Below are 16,546 nucleotides of genomic sequence, written 5' to 3' on the forward strand. Positions count from 1 at the left end.
TTGAGAAATAATGAAATACGCTACGTGCAAGGCAAGTCATTGCATGAATACAACTGATTTTATCCTATGCAAAAAACAGATGATCAATGGGGTCCGAGGCTGGAAGGATTTTTTTGCACGCAGGCTGTCATTAACACCACAAGCTTGGCTTGTCATCTGACTTGGACTCAACACACACAGCAGGCGCAAATCACTCAGACAGGGCCACATCTGTTCCCCTGCCATAGATGCTGCGTACAAGAAGTATATTTGGCTAACCAGACATAATGGATTTTAACGTCAGAAAAATGGCCTCGGATGCAGGTGTGTTTTTCACACGGGCCGTGCAGGTATGTTTTTCATTCCATGAAAACTGTCCCAACCAACCAAAAATGGCTAGCTAGTTAGCTTACTAGCATCAGCGCAACTGGATACAGTACAATAGTCGGCTACAGTATATTGCATTATTGCGTAAAAAGTATAGTATATTCGTGCAAGGCCAGCTCTAAAAACTTGGCTAGCTACAGTACCCAAGCGATTATTTTGACAAAGAAATAACCAGATTTCCTAACTGGCTGTTGCTAATAAAGCTAACTACGTTAGCTACCTGGAAAAATAACATGTTTCTCAGAAACAGGACAAGCTAGCTTGCTTGTCGAGATGGCTGAATAAATAAAGTCACAGTGATAGGTATTGGATTTCACAAGTTAGGTTACACATTGGTTCATCCCTCAAGGGTGATAGCTATTTTTATCAACAGGAAACTGTTTATGACGGTCATAATGACGTGTTCATAGAAGGCATAACATGTAAATATGCTAAAGCATATTTCATTTTGACACATTTCACATCATAAAATGTAAATAATAGCATAATTACATGTTATGCCTTCTATGAACACGTCATTATGACCATCATAAACAGTTTCCTGTTGAGACGCCCATAAACAGAGCGACATCTCCCCTGCGGTAAGTAGGGTGAAATGCCTTGCCCAAGGACACAACGTCATTTGTCTGGGCCGGGAATCGAACCTTAATAGCCGATTCCCTAACCGCTCAGCCACCTGTTTCCTATATCCCAGTTCACGGAGGAAAAGCTGGGACAGGCAGAAAAGACAGAGCTGGATGCCCACTTTGAAAACCTTCTCAGCCGAGCAGACTGCACCAAAAACTGGACTGAGAAAATATTTAGACAGACAGAGGTGCTTCTGCAACCCAACCCAAGTAAGTTTTGACACACCGTACAACTGAGCAAAGAAATGGTTCACCTCTAATCAACCCCCCATCCATGTCCCCACACTCTTATACATGCAGTCCAGATACTGATGGCCACATTTGGAATGACCTAAACATCTTTATACACCAGAGCATTGAGTAATGCATTTTGAACATGACATGTCGAATGACACTCGCCTAACTCATGTAACTACAACAACTCAATGGTATTGTTTGTTATTGGAGACAAGGGAGGTCTAACCCTATGACTTTCTGATTCTCCATGCTACAGTTGATCACACTGGTAAGTATGGCTCCATCCCCTAGTGCCCTGCTGTGGACTATACTCATCTCTGTGGACCGCCAGTGCAGACACGGGTTGAAATTCTCAGACAAATTCCTTCAGTTTTATATAGCTCATCTGTTGCAGAATAGGCCCTTGCACAACGTTAATATCACACAGCTGTTGAGAATATGTTGATGTTTCCCCCCCCCCCCCCCCCCTTCTACACACTGTCTTGGAGATAATCGTTATATTCCCTACTGCGTACGATGACAGTACCCACTCATCTGTGTGGGAAAACATTTATTTATTTGGGCCTCCAGCCATCCTCTGTCTGATGTCATCACTGTCATCCTGAACATCACTTTCACTTTCTGTTACATGCCAAACATTTGAGGGGGAGGTTTGCTTTAGTTTGCACTTTCCAAGTAAATCAAATACCTGCTTCTTACCCATACCATCATTCACCCACAGATACTCGGTATAGGACAGGGATGAGAAGACATAATGTCACAGTCACGTTGGTATCACCGTGACCTGTCCAGCAAAAGTGTCTCGTCATGTCATTTCCTGTCAAATGTCATGAGACCCGAGTCATCACATGATGGGTCTTTCACTTCCTTAAAGGCTACCCCTTGTCTGTATGTCATCCTTAAATCACACACGATTCTCCTTTTCTGCAGGCGCAAGGATTGAGGAGTTCCTCTATGAGAAGCTGGACAGGAAGGCACCGTCCAGATTAACCAATGCAGAGCTTCTGGGTCATTACATGTTGGACGCAGCCAAAGACTTCGGTCCAGGAACACCATATGGTCAGTCCAGATCTGTGAGGCGATAGCTCACAGACACCGGTCACTTAATGTTGCCCCAATATCATTTTAAATGCAGAGGTTTGGGCATTACATTTTCAATGAGGAAGACTGCTGCCCCCCTCACTTTTTCTCATTCACAGAGCATAGCCAGGATTTCCTTTATATATCTTATGACCTTTATTCCCCTAAGCATTATGTAAACACAAACACAATATTTGGTGCAACCTTGTCAAAGCATTTGCTAAATAATATCCAGCTCCAGATATTTCAGGCCGTAGGTGGTGTGATTTGTGTTGAGAATGTTTTCCCAGCTTTATTGAATTGGCTCTCCCTCACATCCCCCACCACCCTGCCCTCCAGGCTGTCTCATGTCAGTTGGGCCAATGAATCCCCCTCGCCTTTGGTGGCGGGGCCAGCTACAGGATCAATACTGCTCTGTCCCAGCAGAGCTTAAAGCTGCAGCCTTGTCTGTGCACTGAAGGTTCTGAGCGCCATCGAGAATTCGGAGTAGCTGATGCTTTCTTGTTATCCATTACCATTTTGGCATTAACGCTTGGAGTTTGACACATTTCCATCTGCGTTCATCTCACAATCTCTCTCTGGTCCTAATCGTTACCCCAGATAGACTTGGACGCATAATGTTGTTTACTAACATTTGAAGGCTTTATATTTCAGAGATATCTTGGTTTCGTTTAGCTTAGTCAGATGGATTAAATTCCGAAACCAGGTAATTATTAGATTCAGGTGACAGGTGCGCAAGAATAACTGAGTGAAATCTAGCCTCTGTGTACAGGTAGGTTTTAGTTAAGCCAGCCTCCATTGGGTTCTCATTAGGTTGGACTAGGTCAATTTACTGCCCATAATTTTATTAATTTTTTATCTGATACTGTACCTGTGTCAATGTGTATTATTGTAAAGTAATACTATGCACAATGTGTTTGCCTGATAAAATATAGCTTGAAATGTAGACTAGAAGTTTGACAGGTTTCATGGCCAACAAGGTTGTCACAGAATTCCTCAGACATGAGTTTTTACATCATCCCACTTTCTACTCTCGACCGCCTACTCTCTACATTTCAGTATCTGTGTTTTGGATAGAGAGTGTTTGGTATGTTGTGTTGTTTTTTTTAAGAATGCAGCCATTCTGGAGTCTTGAGTTTCTCTGCTCTCTGTCTGTGGGTGTAGATTACCACAGAATCTCTCCCTTTTGTTTTTAATTATTTATGTTGTGGGTGTTGCAGCTCCCCTTCCGCCAGTTTCTGTACCCAGAAGTTTACGTTTCACTTCACTATATGTACATAGTCCAACAGTGACTCAATAGTAAATATATGACTGTGCTGCAGTGGAGGTTGACCTCTCCAGTAGTTGTTTGGCTTAATCATGGTTTTCGTCCTACAGTTACATTTGAATTCATTCAGTAATACTTTATTATTTTTTATTCAAAAGCTATTGGTCAGAAGATTGATTGATTTGGCCCCTGTTCCTTGGCAAACGAAATTCATCCACAAATGGATGCATACATGGAAAACCAAATTTAGTTGCATATTGTGCGCACGTCAATGAACTTCCTGTCAACAATGGTGGGGGAGGAAACTGTGTCGTTACCTTGTGTGGTCTCTGTGCAGTGGGAGGATGCTCATGCCTGTCGTTTGTGTTGTAGGAAGCACCCTGATCAAGGTGGGAGACTGTGAGCGGCGTCTTGGATGGGCCGAGAGAGAGTTCCTCCAGACCTCTGCCATCAGCTTCCTCACCCCTCTCCGGAACTTCCTGGAGGGAGACTGGAGAACCATCTCAGTGAGTCTCGCAGCAGTTCCAAGATCCACTGATATTTACATTACATTAAGTCATTTAGAAGACGCTCTTATCCAGAGCGACTTACAGTAAGTACAGGGACATTGTGAAGTGCCTTGCCCAAGGACACAACATCATTTTGCCCGGCCGTTGTGACGTTGTGTCCTTGGGCAAGGCACTTCACCCTACTTCAACCACTTCACCCACTGATAACTACATCCGTCACCGGTTCCCCTCATCTACCTACGGGTTTAGGCATTCTGTATGTTGCTATCGCTGTACAGAGCACCCCTTCAGGCCACAGTAGCAGCTTGGAACAATGGAACCCCCAGTTAACTCAAAAGTTCTGAGTTCATGAAGTAAGATGAGAGGGTCGGGTTACATCTCCTGCATCTTATGCGACGTCGTAAACCGGGTCGAGCAACAACCGCCACGATCACGTCCTATCAGGATCTCCTAAAGCTCCCTTGTCTTCTGCTCTGCGTTTCAGAAAGAGAGGCGTCTCCTGGAGAACCGGCGCCTGGACCTGGACGTGTGTAAAGCACGGCTGAAAAAGGCCAAAACGGCGGAGGCCAAGGCAGCAGTGAGTAACACCCACACCCCCCACCCCACGCTCGTTAGCATCGTGATGCTACTAGGTAGGGTTCAGCTGGCCGTGTACGAACGCTGACTGAATGACTAACTCTCTCTCTGCTTTGACGTTACAGTGTGAGGGGGAAGTGAGTACTAACAAGAAAACATCCTTTACGTCGTTCCACTTCCATCTTTCTTTTCCTGTGTCACCAGTGTTCTCTCAATGACACCCATGCAATCCAACTGAATGCATGCTATACTTTTAAGCCTGAGAGAAATGTAAACGGCCAAATGGTGCACTATATGACACCCTTACAGTGAACTGACAGGAATGAGCATGTTATCCTGAAGGAAAGAAGCTTTCCAGTTGATCATTTCATCACATCAATTGCATCACAACTGCCCATCAGCCAAACTGTAACCTAGCCCTACGAAACGTTATTAATCCCCCAAAATACCTGTTCTACTCTTCCTTGACATGGGAATATCACACCAAAAAACACGACGTTTTGATAGAACATTGTGAAATATTTTTTCCTTTTATCATTCCGATTTTTTTCCTCAGTAAAATCAGTCTCAGTGACTAAAAAAAGGTCTGATTTTATTGATCAGTTGTGTTATTTAGAAAATAAAAACAAATACACATCTTGTTATTCGGCATTTTGATTAGGATATGTCATCATCTCAGACCCTTGGAGCCTGTATGCACAGTGGTTGCCACATGGCATAAGTATGCAAAAATGCCATCTGAATCCAATACCTAACTTTAGTTTTGTGTGATTTTGGCCTGTTCTGAGTACAGTCTGTGAGCTGTAGAGATCCAGAGGCCTCATGTATAAAAGATTGCACAGCCTACATACCAGAATATGGCGTACGGCCAAACTTGAAAAGCACCTACGCACAGAAATATTGTGTAATGTATAAAACCGGTCGCACGCCAGGTCCTGCGCAACTTTCCTTAATAAATCACAATCAACGTGAGATTGACCGCACATTACGAGCCACTGACCCCGCCTTGCCTCCTCCCATAAATGAATAAGCAGATGGCCTGGACTGTGAGATTGCGGTTCTAACAACAGAGGTGGAGGCGAGGAAATGGGTCCTGTCATCAGGTATTAGCAACAAAAGCAAGTCGGCGGAGTGGAAAACTGTCACTAGGGCCGTAAATGCTGTGGGTTCGGAGAACCGGACCATGGCAGAAATTAAGAAGAAATGGATGTAAAACTCGAAATTAGCCAGTCAGGCTCACAGAGAAAATTGCATTTTCCCATGCCAATCTTGTAGTTGCACAGTACAGCGAGTATATATTTCATATGTGGTAAATCTGTGCGTGAGCAATATTAACAATATACAGAGGGTGACATGCATTTCCTGAGTGATTTTGTCGTTCGTCAAGTTTAACAGCTTGACGAACGACAAAATCACTCAGGAAATAGACACGCACACATCACACCGTGTGCGTGGAAACAAGCTTTTCGTGGGTGTTTATACATGAGGCCTCATGTTTTGTGCTTGCTTAAATGGCTCGACATGTTAGTCATGAACTGACATGACACATGACTTCCTGTCAGACCTACTATTGTGTGAAGTATTTGTATATCCTCATGCTGTTTACCCATGATGTGGCGTCCTTCAGCTTGTCAGCTAACCACAAACTCAACTTCAAACTAACAATATCACGTTCTTAAGGGCCGTTTTGTTTTTCTTCTGCTTTTTCCCCTGTTGTTTTTGTCATTCCTGTCCTGTTTTTCTTTGCCGTGCATGTTTCACTGTGTGGATTTGTGGTGTTATGCAACTGTAACCTAATCTGCTGTGTTTGTAGGCTGTGCCTGATTTTCAGGACACCAGAACACGGAACTATGTCCTGTCTGCCAGTGCCTCTGCGGTAAGGAGCATCAGTTTGACTCCATCACACACACACACACACGTAATCCCTTTATACAGAAACATCTCTGGCAGACCACAGCACTCTCGAGGCAATTATGATGCACTTTAGTGGGTCATCGTCTGAACCTTGTCCATTTGGACCTTCCTCTTAACGTAATCGTAACTTTTCACTAACGTTTGTGTCTGTCCTGACTCCATTCCAAAAAGATTGTATATCACTTGCTAATCTTGCTGTCAATTATTGCTAGGGAGCACCTCTTCCCGATGATGACACTAACAGCTAAGGAACAATCCCCAATGAGGATTCAGTATTCAGACCTGTTCTTATCGGTACTTTCTAAGTACATGATGTGTGCCATGTGTTGTATCAAGGGTCATGATGTTCTTTTCACATCCTTTGCACTCCCACCACAACCAGTAAATGAATATTGGAAGTCTGTCCATGTTGCAATCAGCGGTGTAGCCTTCAGTGTCTGTGTGTCTCCCCTGTGGTGTCATCAGAACTTGTCTCTCTCCTCTTTTGCGGCCATGCCGTCTCCCAGCTCTGGAGTGAGGAAGTAGACAAAGTGAGTACGGAACACGGCTGTTTTCCCCTTGGGCAGAAAATTATGTGGGTGGATGCACGCCTCCCAGTGTTTGACAGGCATGATTGAACGTGTTTCCGTGTAGGCGGAGCACGATCTCCGGGTAGCCCAGACGGAGTTCGACCGCCAGGCGGAGGTGACGCGCCTGCTGCTGGAGGGAATCAGCAGCACTCACGTGAGTCACCGCATCTGGATAGCCTCCTGAGGGGGATGGGGGTGGGGACGTCTGGCCTCGTGCCCCACAGTGTCTGTGTGCTGGGGGAGGGGGGGGCAGAGCAGGGACCCTCCCTGACGATACTTCCTGTCTGTGCAGGTGAATCACCTCCGCTGCCTGCACGAGTTTGTGGAGGCTCAGGCAGCCTACTATAAGCAGTGCCACCTGCACATGCTTGACCTGCAGAAGGAGCTGAGCAGGTAAGCGCTAGTCGCCCTCCCGTGGAGGATGCAGTGAGCCTGCTCTTCTTCTTCTTCTTCTTCTCATCTCCCCTTGAACCGACCCATTCACAAACATCCCGTTTCCGTTTTCTCCAATGCTCCCAGTTCCAATGGAGACGCGTGAGTGCGATTCCCAAATTGCCGAGTCACCTCCGCCGCCCTGCGTGCTTTCAGTCATGCGTGTTCCGTACAAAACGTCCTGACTGTTCCCCCCCCTGCCCAGGTTCCCGAACGCGTTCGCAGCGAACCCCGGCCACCCCGTGTCGCCGGCCAGCCCTCCCCTGGACGGCGGCGGCGGTGCCCTGGACGCCGGCGGCGCGGCGGAGGTGGACACGCTGAAGATTGAGGAGGTGCAGGCCCCGGCGACGGGCACGCGCAAGGCCAAGGTGCTGTATGACTATGACGCCGCAGACACCAGCGAGCTGTCCCTGCTTGCTGATGAGGTAAGTACATACACACACACACACTACACAAGACTGTCACATTGATGCCCCATGTGTCCTGCTGTTCGCTCATGTAAATCACAAAAGGTCGCGCCAACATTTTTGCTAGTGTTTGTACCGACTTGGGTGCTAGCAGAAGGATGCCTGACTATCTGAATCCTCCCGTTAGCATTAGCCGCCTTCCTAAATGGAAATGATAAAATGACACTAAGAGATCCATTCTTTGTTTTTCTCTCTCCTCCAGCTCATCACAGTTTACACAGTTCCAGGCATGGATTCTGATTGGCTCATCGGAGAGCGCGGGAACCAGAAAGGAAAAGTGCCTGTTACATACCTGGAGCTGCTCAGTTAGAGGAGTTATGCTTGAATACGCACGCGCACACACACACACACAACCCCAAACACACTTGCCTTTCAACATGCTGATATTTATGACCAAACACTTCCAAGTATGTGCAGTGCTCCTAATGACAGCATGCACACTAATGTGAATTTGAAGGCAGCTGCACAACATTGATTATGGAGAAAAAGTTGACTAACAAGGACAACTTGGTGGAAAGTCGTGTGACGCAAGTTGTTTACATATTGAAATTTCCTGCAATATTTATTTTCTTTATCCTTATGAAAAACTGTAGGAAACAGTAAAAATGAAGTGAGTGTAGTAATTAGATGGATAAAGGACATGGGTTAAGATTGATGATATAGCGTCATACAAGTTGACAACCAGGATACACCTGCTCTTCTCACCTTGATGTTCCACTCCATCGCTGTACGCAAACATATTTCTAAAAGGCCACATACATTCCAAAAAGCACTCTACGCAAGCATGGGGTTTTCCATTCATCTTAGTGTGGGCAACATTCCTATGTCGTAAATGTTCTTGTCCTTAATCTTTAGCAAAAACTGACACTGCCCATACAGTTCAAGTTTGGAAATGGAACAAACACACAGCTCAAATATATATGTGAGAGAACAAAGGTTGTGCTCTCGCCGAAGGCTTGAGCACACCCAAATATGAATCGCCTTAAGATGGGGTCCACTCGCTATGGCCATCTACTATAATCCAGAGAATGTAATCTCCACAACACCCACACTGACCTGCTGGTCAAACACGGCTTTTGAACAAGCTTGACAAACTGAAGTATGCATGACTGTACTCTTATTTATATGATATAACGTTTGTGTTAGTTTTGCTCTTTGGAGTTTCATTGTATATTGTCTGGCCTTTTTGTTGGTTTTAAAACAAAGTGTTTTAGGAGTTGTAGTGTCCTTTGTGTAATGAGGTTGCAGAACCAGCCCAGGCTGCTGCATGTGCTACTGCCAGTGATTTCTATGAATGCTTTTAATAGCAAACAGGCTGTTTTAGATCAGAAATATAACGCAATTATTATTTTTCTTGCCAATCTTTTTGTACCAAAGCATTTGCACAAGCAAAGTATGTTCACTACCACACCGTACAAACTGTACCTGTGCATGCACTCCTACGGTTTTAACTATTGCTGCTGTGTTACTGTTTCGTTATTAGTCTTCTATTATTTCTTGTTTGCTTTGACCTGTCTATTTATTGCCTGTTCCTAAGCCATGTTGAATGAAAAATGTATTAGGTTTAATAAAAATTAAGCTTTATTGGGACACAGTATTTTCATTGGTTTACATTATGAACATAACTTTACACTCACCTTTCAGCAATTTCCACTACAGCGCTTTGAGAAGTGGTTCTCCACCCTGTGCCTCAGTGACCCCCCTGGCATGCATGGTTAGACGGTTCCCTTCTCCAACACCTGATTCCAATGAATAAGTTGTTATATAGCTCAGCAGAAGCATGGTAACGACCATTCATTAGGAACAGGTGTGTTGGAGCAGGGAAACATCAAGAACATGGAGGACAGGGGGTCCCGGAGGACACGGGTTGAGAACCATTAGCTTAGAGTCTCAAGGACTGTGTTTAATTACACCAAACAATAACTCATTACAAATATGTAACTAATAGTAAAAGGTCTCTGAAACATTCTTCCTCAGCGCATCAGAGTAACCTTTGCACAAATGATGTATCTGGAAATCTTCACCGGAGAAAAGGCCTGTTCGCTTCACTATGCACATAGAACTATAACAATGTAGATGACCCAGCCCACGCAAACGCAGACCCCAAACATCAAGCTGAACAGAACCAGCAGGCGGGCCTTTTGGGAGGTCCTCTCTGCCTCCCTCAAGTCTCCTCTGGCCAAGGCAGCACGTGTCTGCAGAAAAGGTTATGGACGGTACACTTTTCAACGACGTCAAACACATTGATGAAATACTGCACAATGCCCACATAGAAGCCAAGCCTGTCCCAAGTCACGTACGGGTTTAACAGCCACGGTATGCATGCTTACGTAATGCTTACCTCATAGGAGTACATCAGAGCCATGATTCCACTCATTAGGCAGCAGAATATGGTAACCAGCAAGGACTCTACCATGTAATCTTTAGGAAGTGGTACATTCTCCTCGCCCAGCGATGACCCATTCATATACTAGAACACAACACAGACTATGATTTAAAGAAATAAGCTCTCAAACAAAAGGGCATGTAAAGAATGTGTGTAGATGTGAAATGATTCCTCAGTCACAAGGCCTTTTCATGGTGTCTTACTATGGTATAGGGAGGGTAGTTGGGCAAAGGATTGAATTGGGACTGGTAGAATGCTGGCTGGTTGGGTCCTGGCTGACAGGCTATGACAGCTGGTCCAGGGTGGTGAGGAAGCTGGGAAGGGTAGAAAAGGTAGGCCATTTTGGGGTCTGGTGGGCTGTAGGGTGGGGGCTCCTCTGATGGGATGGTAACATCCACGGATGGCTGGAATGAGGAGCTATGGGATGGAAGCCCAACTGGTGGGGTCATTACTTCCTGGTTTGTCTGAATAGGTTGTTCATCTCTGCTTAACCTTCCCTCGCTATCAACACAAAATCCTGAACTATCACCCTGAAGTCGATCGGTGTCACACAACGGATGGATAGTTGGTTTGTTGTTAGTTGAATAGCCCAGAGAAAGGGGGTAGTCACTGTTCGGTTCAGGCTGCACATTTTGGACAGGTGATTGTGTTTGTCTAGTAAGATTTTGTAGTCCTTGGGTTCCCTCAGGTTGTGTTCTCGAATTGGATGACTCTGGAATGCCTGAGATGGAAATGTGGAAGGAGGTTAGAGACATTGATTCACTTATTTTATAGAACGTTTGTCACGTACAATAAAAACACATGCTGTCGACCCATGAAGTGCTTTTTTATGAATAAATTCAATTCCCCTATCATCTGTGTAAACATGCCCTGGAAAACTAACTCTCACTCAGTCTCGAGTGGTAGACTGACCCACTTCTAGTCCTAGTCCTACAGTGGAAACAGGGTGTCTGATTAATTAAAAGCCTCTAGCCAATCGAGTGCAGTCATTCAGTGTCACTCCTCAGTGGACAGTGTGGTGTCAAGGCTCATTGGGTTTCTGCTATTGAGGTAGCTCATGCCAACTGAAACCAGAAAACAAGATAAAGGACAGAGTTTCAGCCAACTCGGCGAAACTTTTCTCGGGAATCATGGAACAGAGGGGTTTAGAGTACACAAAGAGCACAGTAACATTGATCTGAATGGTTTACATATTTACATTCAGTAACTCTTCAGTTACTGCACTATACTCTCATGTATAATGCAGTAACTGCTTGTGGACACAAAAGCAAAAAATGACATAGATCTACCACTAACTACCTCCACTAACACACACCGGTGGATGTCGTTGCAAGTCCAGCCAAGTTTATATTTTCTCTTAGGAAAAAACAACCAATCTTTGGTTAATGTTTTACAACCTTGGCACCAGTCTGATGTTTCCCAATCTAAACCAACTTTTTACAAATTTTATTTTTTACTCGAATTCCCAATTTGACTAAATATAAATACATACATAAATCCTTACCTGTTGCCATGATGGGTTCCTTACCCAGCAATTCACAGTTGAGAAATGGTGGGGTAGATTTAAGTGGTAATTTGCTACGAACTCCGGATCCTAACAGCTGAGGGTGAACGTGAGGCAGTTTAAAGGTTCCATGGCCTCACTGAGATGGCTTCGTCCTATGAGCCACTTCTCCACAGGGGAGAGTATCATGTTTGTTTAATAATTGATAGGCTTGTGTGTGCATATACCTTAATTTCCTGCATGCTTACTAGATCATCATGTAGTCTGATTAAATCTGAATAAATCAAATAATTCACACCAATGGTTTAGTAACCCTTTCCCTCTTCCCAAAAATATGTACAGAATATATAGCTATGGCACCATGGCACCTAGCCATGCAAAAAGCTGTGTGTCTAGTTTCACATTAACATAATTCTCTATTGACGCACCTGACTGGCACACCTTCTTGCATGCCAACCCACATTATATTGAGAATCAGGCTACACAAAGTCATTTAATACAGAACTTTTTTTATGTAAAGTTTTATTTTACACAAAGTATACTGAACAATCCAATTGCAAACATAGCTTCCCTCATCTGATCATAGTGATCCAACAGTATGAAATAATATGAATGACAGATTAGCCTACCCTTTGTTTGTGTAAACAGGAAGCAAGCCATTCTAAAAAGATGACTATAAAAGTTAGTTGATCATTGCATTTTGAGTTCAAAGTCATCTTCTACTAACAAGCCACAGTATCACACTTTCTATTTAAAAGGGCATGAATGAGATTTTAGTACAAGCCTCTGGGACAACTTATTTTGAGGTTTGGGTTACCCTTTGTTTGATTCAATAGACAGTGAGTCTTATATCCTATGTTTGCTCAGACATCTCAGAGTGATGGCAAGAGCCTATTCCTTTTATGCAAACGTGAGTTGCCACATGGACTGAAAACAGATTGCTCAAAACAGTTGCCTTAGCAACATTGTCATCTAAAGTACATCATTGTTTTGGGTACAATCAAGATTTAAAGCCAAAAGAGATTCTTCTACTGCAGCTCGGTTTTCACATTGCAACGGCAGTGTAACAGGGGTGAACTGCCTAAACCCACGCCCAACCATTACTACAGTAACTAAAATGCTGTCAACCCCAGTCTGTAGTTGGATACCTACTAACAGCGCAGTGCCTGTGACACTATGACTCAATTGTCTCTCCATTAAAATATACAGTTGAGCAATAAAGCCAATTAAACGTCTAGAATGCCTTGACTGTAGGGTATGCAAAAGGCTCAATTTTGCAGTCAAAGTGAGTGGTGAATGTGCTGAGTGATGCCTTTACAATATCAGCTAATAAGATCTGCCCCAAAAAATGTTGTGTCCTCACTTAGTACCATGAGTTCAGGTTTATTTGTTTTAACTTTGAGCCGGTCATTGAACTTTAGATCAAATGTTGCTGCCGTGTTTAGGGATTTCCGAATCAACGAATTCAAGTCTACTGTGTCATAAAAGCTCAGCAGACGAATGTCCTTTTTGTAGCCCAATCCAAATTTATGAAGATAAAATTCCAGGCTGGCCACATTCGCGAGCGCTCCTACTGGCACATTCTTGGGACCCATGTAGGTAATCTGCAGGTAAATCCTGTAGGTGCCATCTCTGGGCACAATGAGGTCTGTGCCGTTAGACGTGAAAGTACCGAGGTGAGCATTCCCACGGTTACGCTCCCACTCAATGGGTGCAAAGGAGTTTGTGTGGTGAGTATCTGGCGCTGAAAGCAAGAGACAGAACAAATGATAAGAAATGTGCCTTTAGATCGTATTATGAATACTGCATAACTTTTGTATCAGCCATGCATCATAACAAGTGTTACCTACCTGTCAAAAAGGCATTAGAATTGGCTTTCAGTTGTAGCTGTTTCTGAGTGCTGTCTCCTGGAGGAATGATATAGCGCCAGTCAAATAGTGGTACAATCATACAGTAATATGAATGAGCTCAAATAATCGAGTGGCGACTTACCCATGTGATTGTCTTGGGGGGGTGGGTGCTATACAAAGAAACAAACAAATAAATAATTAAAAACAGAAAGTACTGTGAAGCATAAATCCACGTATATTTAGACATTATTTTGGTCAGCCGTATTCTGATGCAACCAATAACACGGCGAAAGAAATCACGGCGATTCACACACACACACACAACAGAAGCACTACTTTTAATTAAATTTACCTGATTCGACACTGAGTAGTGGAGCGTGTAAACCAACATAACAAGAGCTGAACACACAAGTAGCATGATTACGATTAGCAATCGAGTAAGCCATATCAGGTGCCGAATTCCTTTGAGATCTCCACGGGAAGACCGACCAACTTCACGGTCAAGACTACCCCTTCTAAATTGATGCATATCCCTGAAACAACTATCTTCCATGCCAATGTTGACCATGGTCAAACACAAGTAGCGTAGCTAGTAGTATGTACCGTGCACGATTAAAGTCTATCTTTACCGCGCCTACTTGTAGTATGCTGTCGCCCACGTCCCACCTACACTCTAAACATGTTGAAGGAGCTGTTTCGGTGTGTTGAGTTTCAGTGAGAATTCAAATATGACTTCCAGGGGCCCGCGGCCTGTACTACAAACCAAGATTTGGCGTTACCGAGGTAACTTCAGGTTCAACCCAGGGTGTTCTGTATCACGATGGTAGATCACTTGTTACCGGGATAGATCGACATGGTAACACATGCTGAACGCCCACTAACTCATTAGTGAGGATAATGGCGTCACCGTTCATAGAATATCCTGTGGAGCTTGGTGCGCGGATAGTGAGAGGTGCGCTCAGAAGAGCCCGAACATTTAGAGACCGACAAAACCTTTCGCATTCCCTCATGAGTATCTTAATGAAAGATAGATTCTCAGCAGAGGGAATTACGTATCTTTGCCAGCTTCTTGAGCTGTATGTTTTTAATTAAAAGCCTTACTCTATATCGAGCCTCTTATACTCTATATCGAGCCTCTTATACTCTATATCGAGCTCCAGGGTTCTTTTATACAGGGCCCTCACATTGTCTGCTCCAACCTGAAACAAATAAAGAACATTGTCTCTTTGCAAGGCACACTTGGAGAAAGTTGAAGGTGTCCATTTGACTATTGTGTTTCAAGGTTCATTGCTTATACCTTATGTCTGTCTTGGCCTTGAAGTGGAGGCCCTAGGCTCAGGGGGAGGAAGAAGTTCCTCTTTCTGCTGAGTTTAACACCATAGCAATTTAATCAATTGATTCATATTTGAAATGAGCACTTTAAGGACTTGTGTCTCATGTTCAGACCACCACCATTAGCAAGTCATTACAGACACTTCAATCACAGCCACACGTTCACACACTCTCACCATCTGTGTTGCAAGTGGTAAAAAACTAAAAAGTGTACCCCCAAAATGCTCTCTGAGCAGGCAGACACAGTTTCCTGATCATCTAGGACCTCCACTTGAGAAAGTAAATGGCATATTCAATCAATATTCAGCAACCACATATGGCATACATACTGGCGTATGACTATTAGTTTCCCTGTTACCTCTGTATGGCACAGTGGGATGACAGTGGGTGGAGAACAGTAATACATTTCACCCCTACAATATTCATAAATAATTGTTGAATGAACATGGTCACATAGATTACTTGAAACATACATATGCCTGGGTTTCTGAGCTGCTGCCACCAGGGTCTGAAGAAGTGCCCCCTTGTACTCCTTCCATCATGGGGCGACCCTGATAGCTGGAGAGGGCCAGCTCCTCAGCAGGAGTGAAGTCCTGTGGAGGAGGGCCCCCCCAGTTTTCTTTGCCTAATTTTTCTTCCTGTTGGCTGCAAGCAATTTCATTGTTCTAGGCCCTTTGTAGCTATACCAATATCCTACAAAAGGGACTGACTCAGGCAAGTAAGCCTTGTAGGCCTACTTGTTGGCCTTAAAATATGTGCAAGTATTGCCTACTGCTACTTACCGTTTTTAATTATGTTTTGATATTTATTTTTTATTTGCTCCCACGATCGTTTGCCACTGCCAGGGTTGCAACTAAAACAATACAGAAACAAAAGTTTAACGTTATGGAATGCGCACGTGTAATTACGGTCACATCTTGTGCCTGGGGCAGTGATATCAATAATGTAGCTTACGCATTTACAGCGTCTGCTATTTTCTGCCAGCTTGGCAGCAGCTACTTTGTTGACTTTTGCCTGTATTATATGTCTGTATTCGTGATATGTTTGTATTACAATATTTCACTCAGGAGGAGTAGACAAAGTTTGTAAGATTATTGTCCGCTCCTCCTCCGTGAAATATGCGGCTCTTGTTTGGTCCATGTTTGCGATTGGACATACGGTGCAAACACCGCCCCTTTATGTGAACTCGCACGTCTGTAGATTGGAAAGGTCTGGGTTGAGTAAAGAGAGTTGATAACTGGGTAACTGGGTAACCGGGTAATTGAAAGTAATCCAGAGCATGTTGATCTTGATTCGTTGTACACGCCCCTGGTCTTTCGTAGAGGGGCGGCATTCCTATGTAGCAAAGCCAAACTGCTATTCAAGCATGGTCAACAAACCACGGTGCATGCATAACACAACAACATTAGCGAAGGGTGTGGCCCTACTTTC

The 16,546-nt window shown here is 44.1% G+C and overlaps 3 protein-coding genes across 4 annotated transcripts; 1 reads left to right on the forward strand and 2 right to left on the reverse strand.

Annotated features, from left to right (window-relative positions):
* The first annotated feature begins 80 nt into the window (after window positions 1–80).
* sh3glb2a (SH3-domain GRB2-like endophilin B2a) lies at window positions 81–9,635 on the forward strand. Of its 2 annotated transcripts, XM_062454843.1 has the most exons (12): window positions 81–329; window positions 1,061–1,202; window positions 2,160–2,288; window positions 3,949–4,082; window positions 4,570–4,662; window positions 6,475–6,537; window positions 7,082–7,105; window positions 7,209–7,298; window positions 7,437–7,537; window positions 7,664–7,678; window positions 7,782–8,001; window positions 8,246–9,635. In XM_062454843.1, the coding sequence occupies exons 1-12, from the start codon at window positions 267–269 to the stop codon at window positions 8,351–8,353; spliced, it is 1,182 nt and encodes a 393-aa protein (XP_062310827.1). In that variant the 5' UTR covers window positions 81–266; the 3' UTR covers window positions 8,354–9,635. The 2 variants fall into 2 exon arrangements, with proteins under 2 accessions (XP_062310827.1, XP_062310828.1); XM_062454844.1 differs by lacking the exon at window positions 7,664–7,678 and having other exon boundaries at window positions 90–329.
* LOC134015374 (proline rich transmembrane protein 1B) lies at window positions 9,607–12,129 on the reverse strand. Its single transcript, XM_062454850.1, has 4 exons — window positions 11,934–12,129; window positions 10,633–11,150; window positions 10,385–10,513; window positions 9,607–10,238 (listed from the first exon to the last, which is right to left on the reverse strand). The coding sequence occupies exons 1-4, from the start codon at window positions 11,941–11,943 to the stop codon at window positions 10,092–10,094; spliced, it is 804 nt and encodes a 267-aa protein (XP_062310834.1). The 5' UTR covers window positions 11,944–12,129; the 3' UTR covers window positions 9,607–10,091.
* A 324-nt stretch (window positions 12,130–12,453) lies between these two features.
* si:ch211-158d24.4 (uncharacterized protein LOC560966 homolog) lies at window positions 12,454–16,526 on the reverse strand. Its single transcript, XM_062454319.1, has 5 exons — window positions 16,420–16,526; window positions 14,136–14,515; window positions 13,926–13,953; window positions 13,784–13,840; window positions 12,454–13,677 (listed from the first exon to the last, which is right to left on the reverse strand). Exons 2-5 carry the CDS (start codon window positions 14,349–14,351, stop codon window positions 13,256–13,258), a joined length of 723 nt encoding a protein of 240 aa, XP_062310303.1. The 5' UTR covers window positions 14,352–14,515; window positions 16,420–16,526; the 3' UTR covers window positions 12,454–13,255.
* Window positions 16,527–16,546: the final 20 nt, after the last annotated feature.

Source organism: Osmerus eperlanus, chromosome 28, assembly GCF_963692335.1.
Source record: "Osmerus eperlanus chromosome 28, fOsmEpe2.1, whole genome shotgun sequence".
NCBI lineage: Eukaryota > Metazoa > Chordata > Actinopteri > Osmeriformes > Osmeridae > Osmerus > Osmerus eperlanus.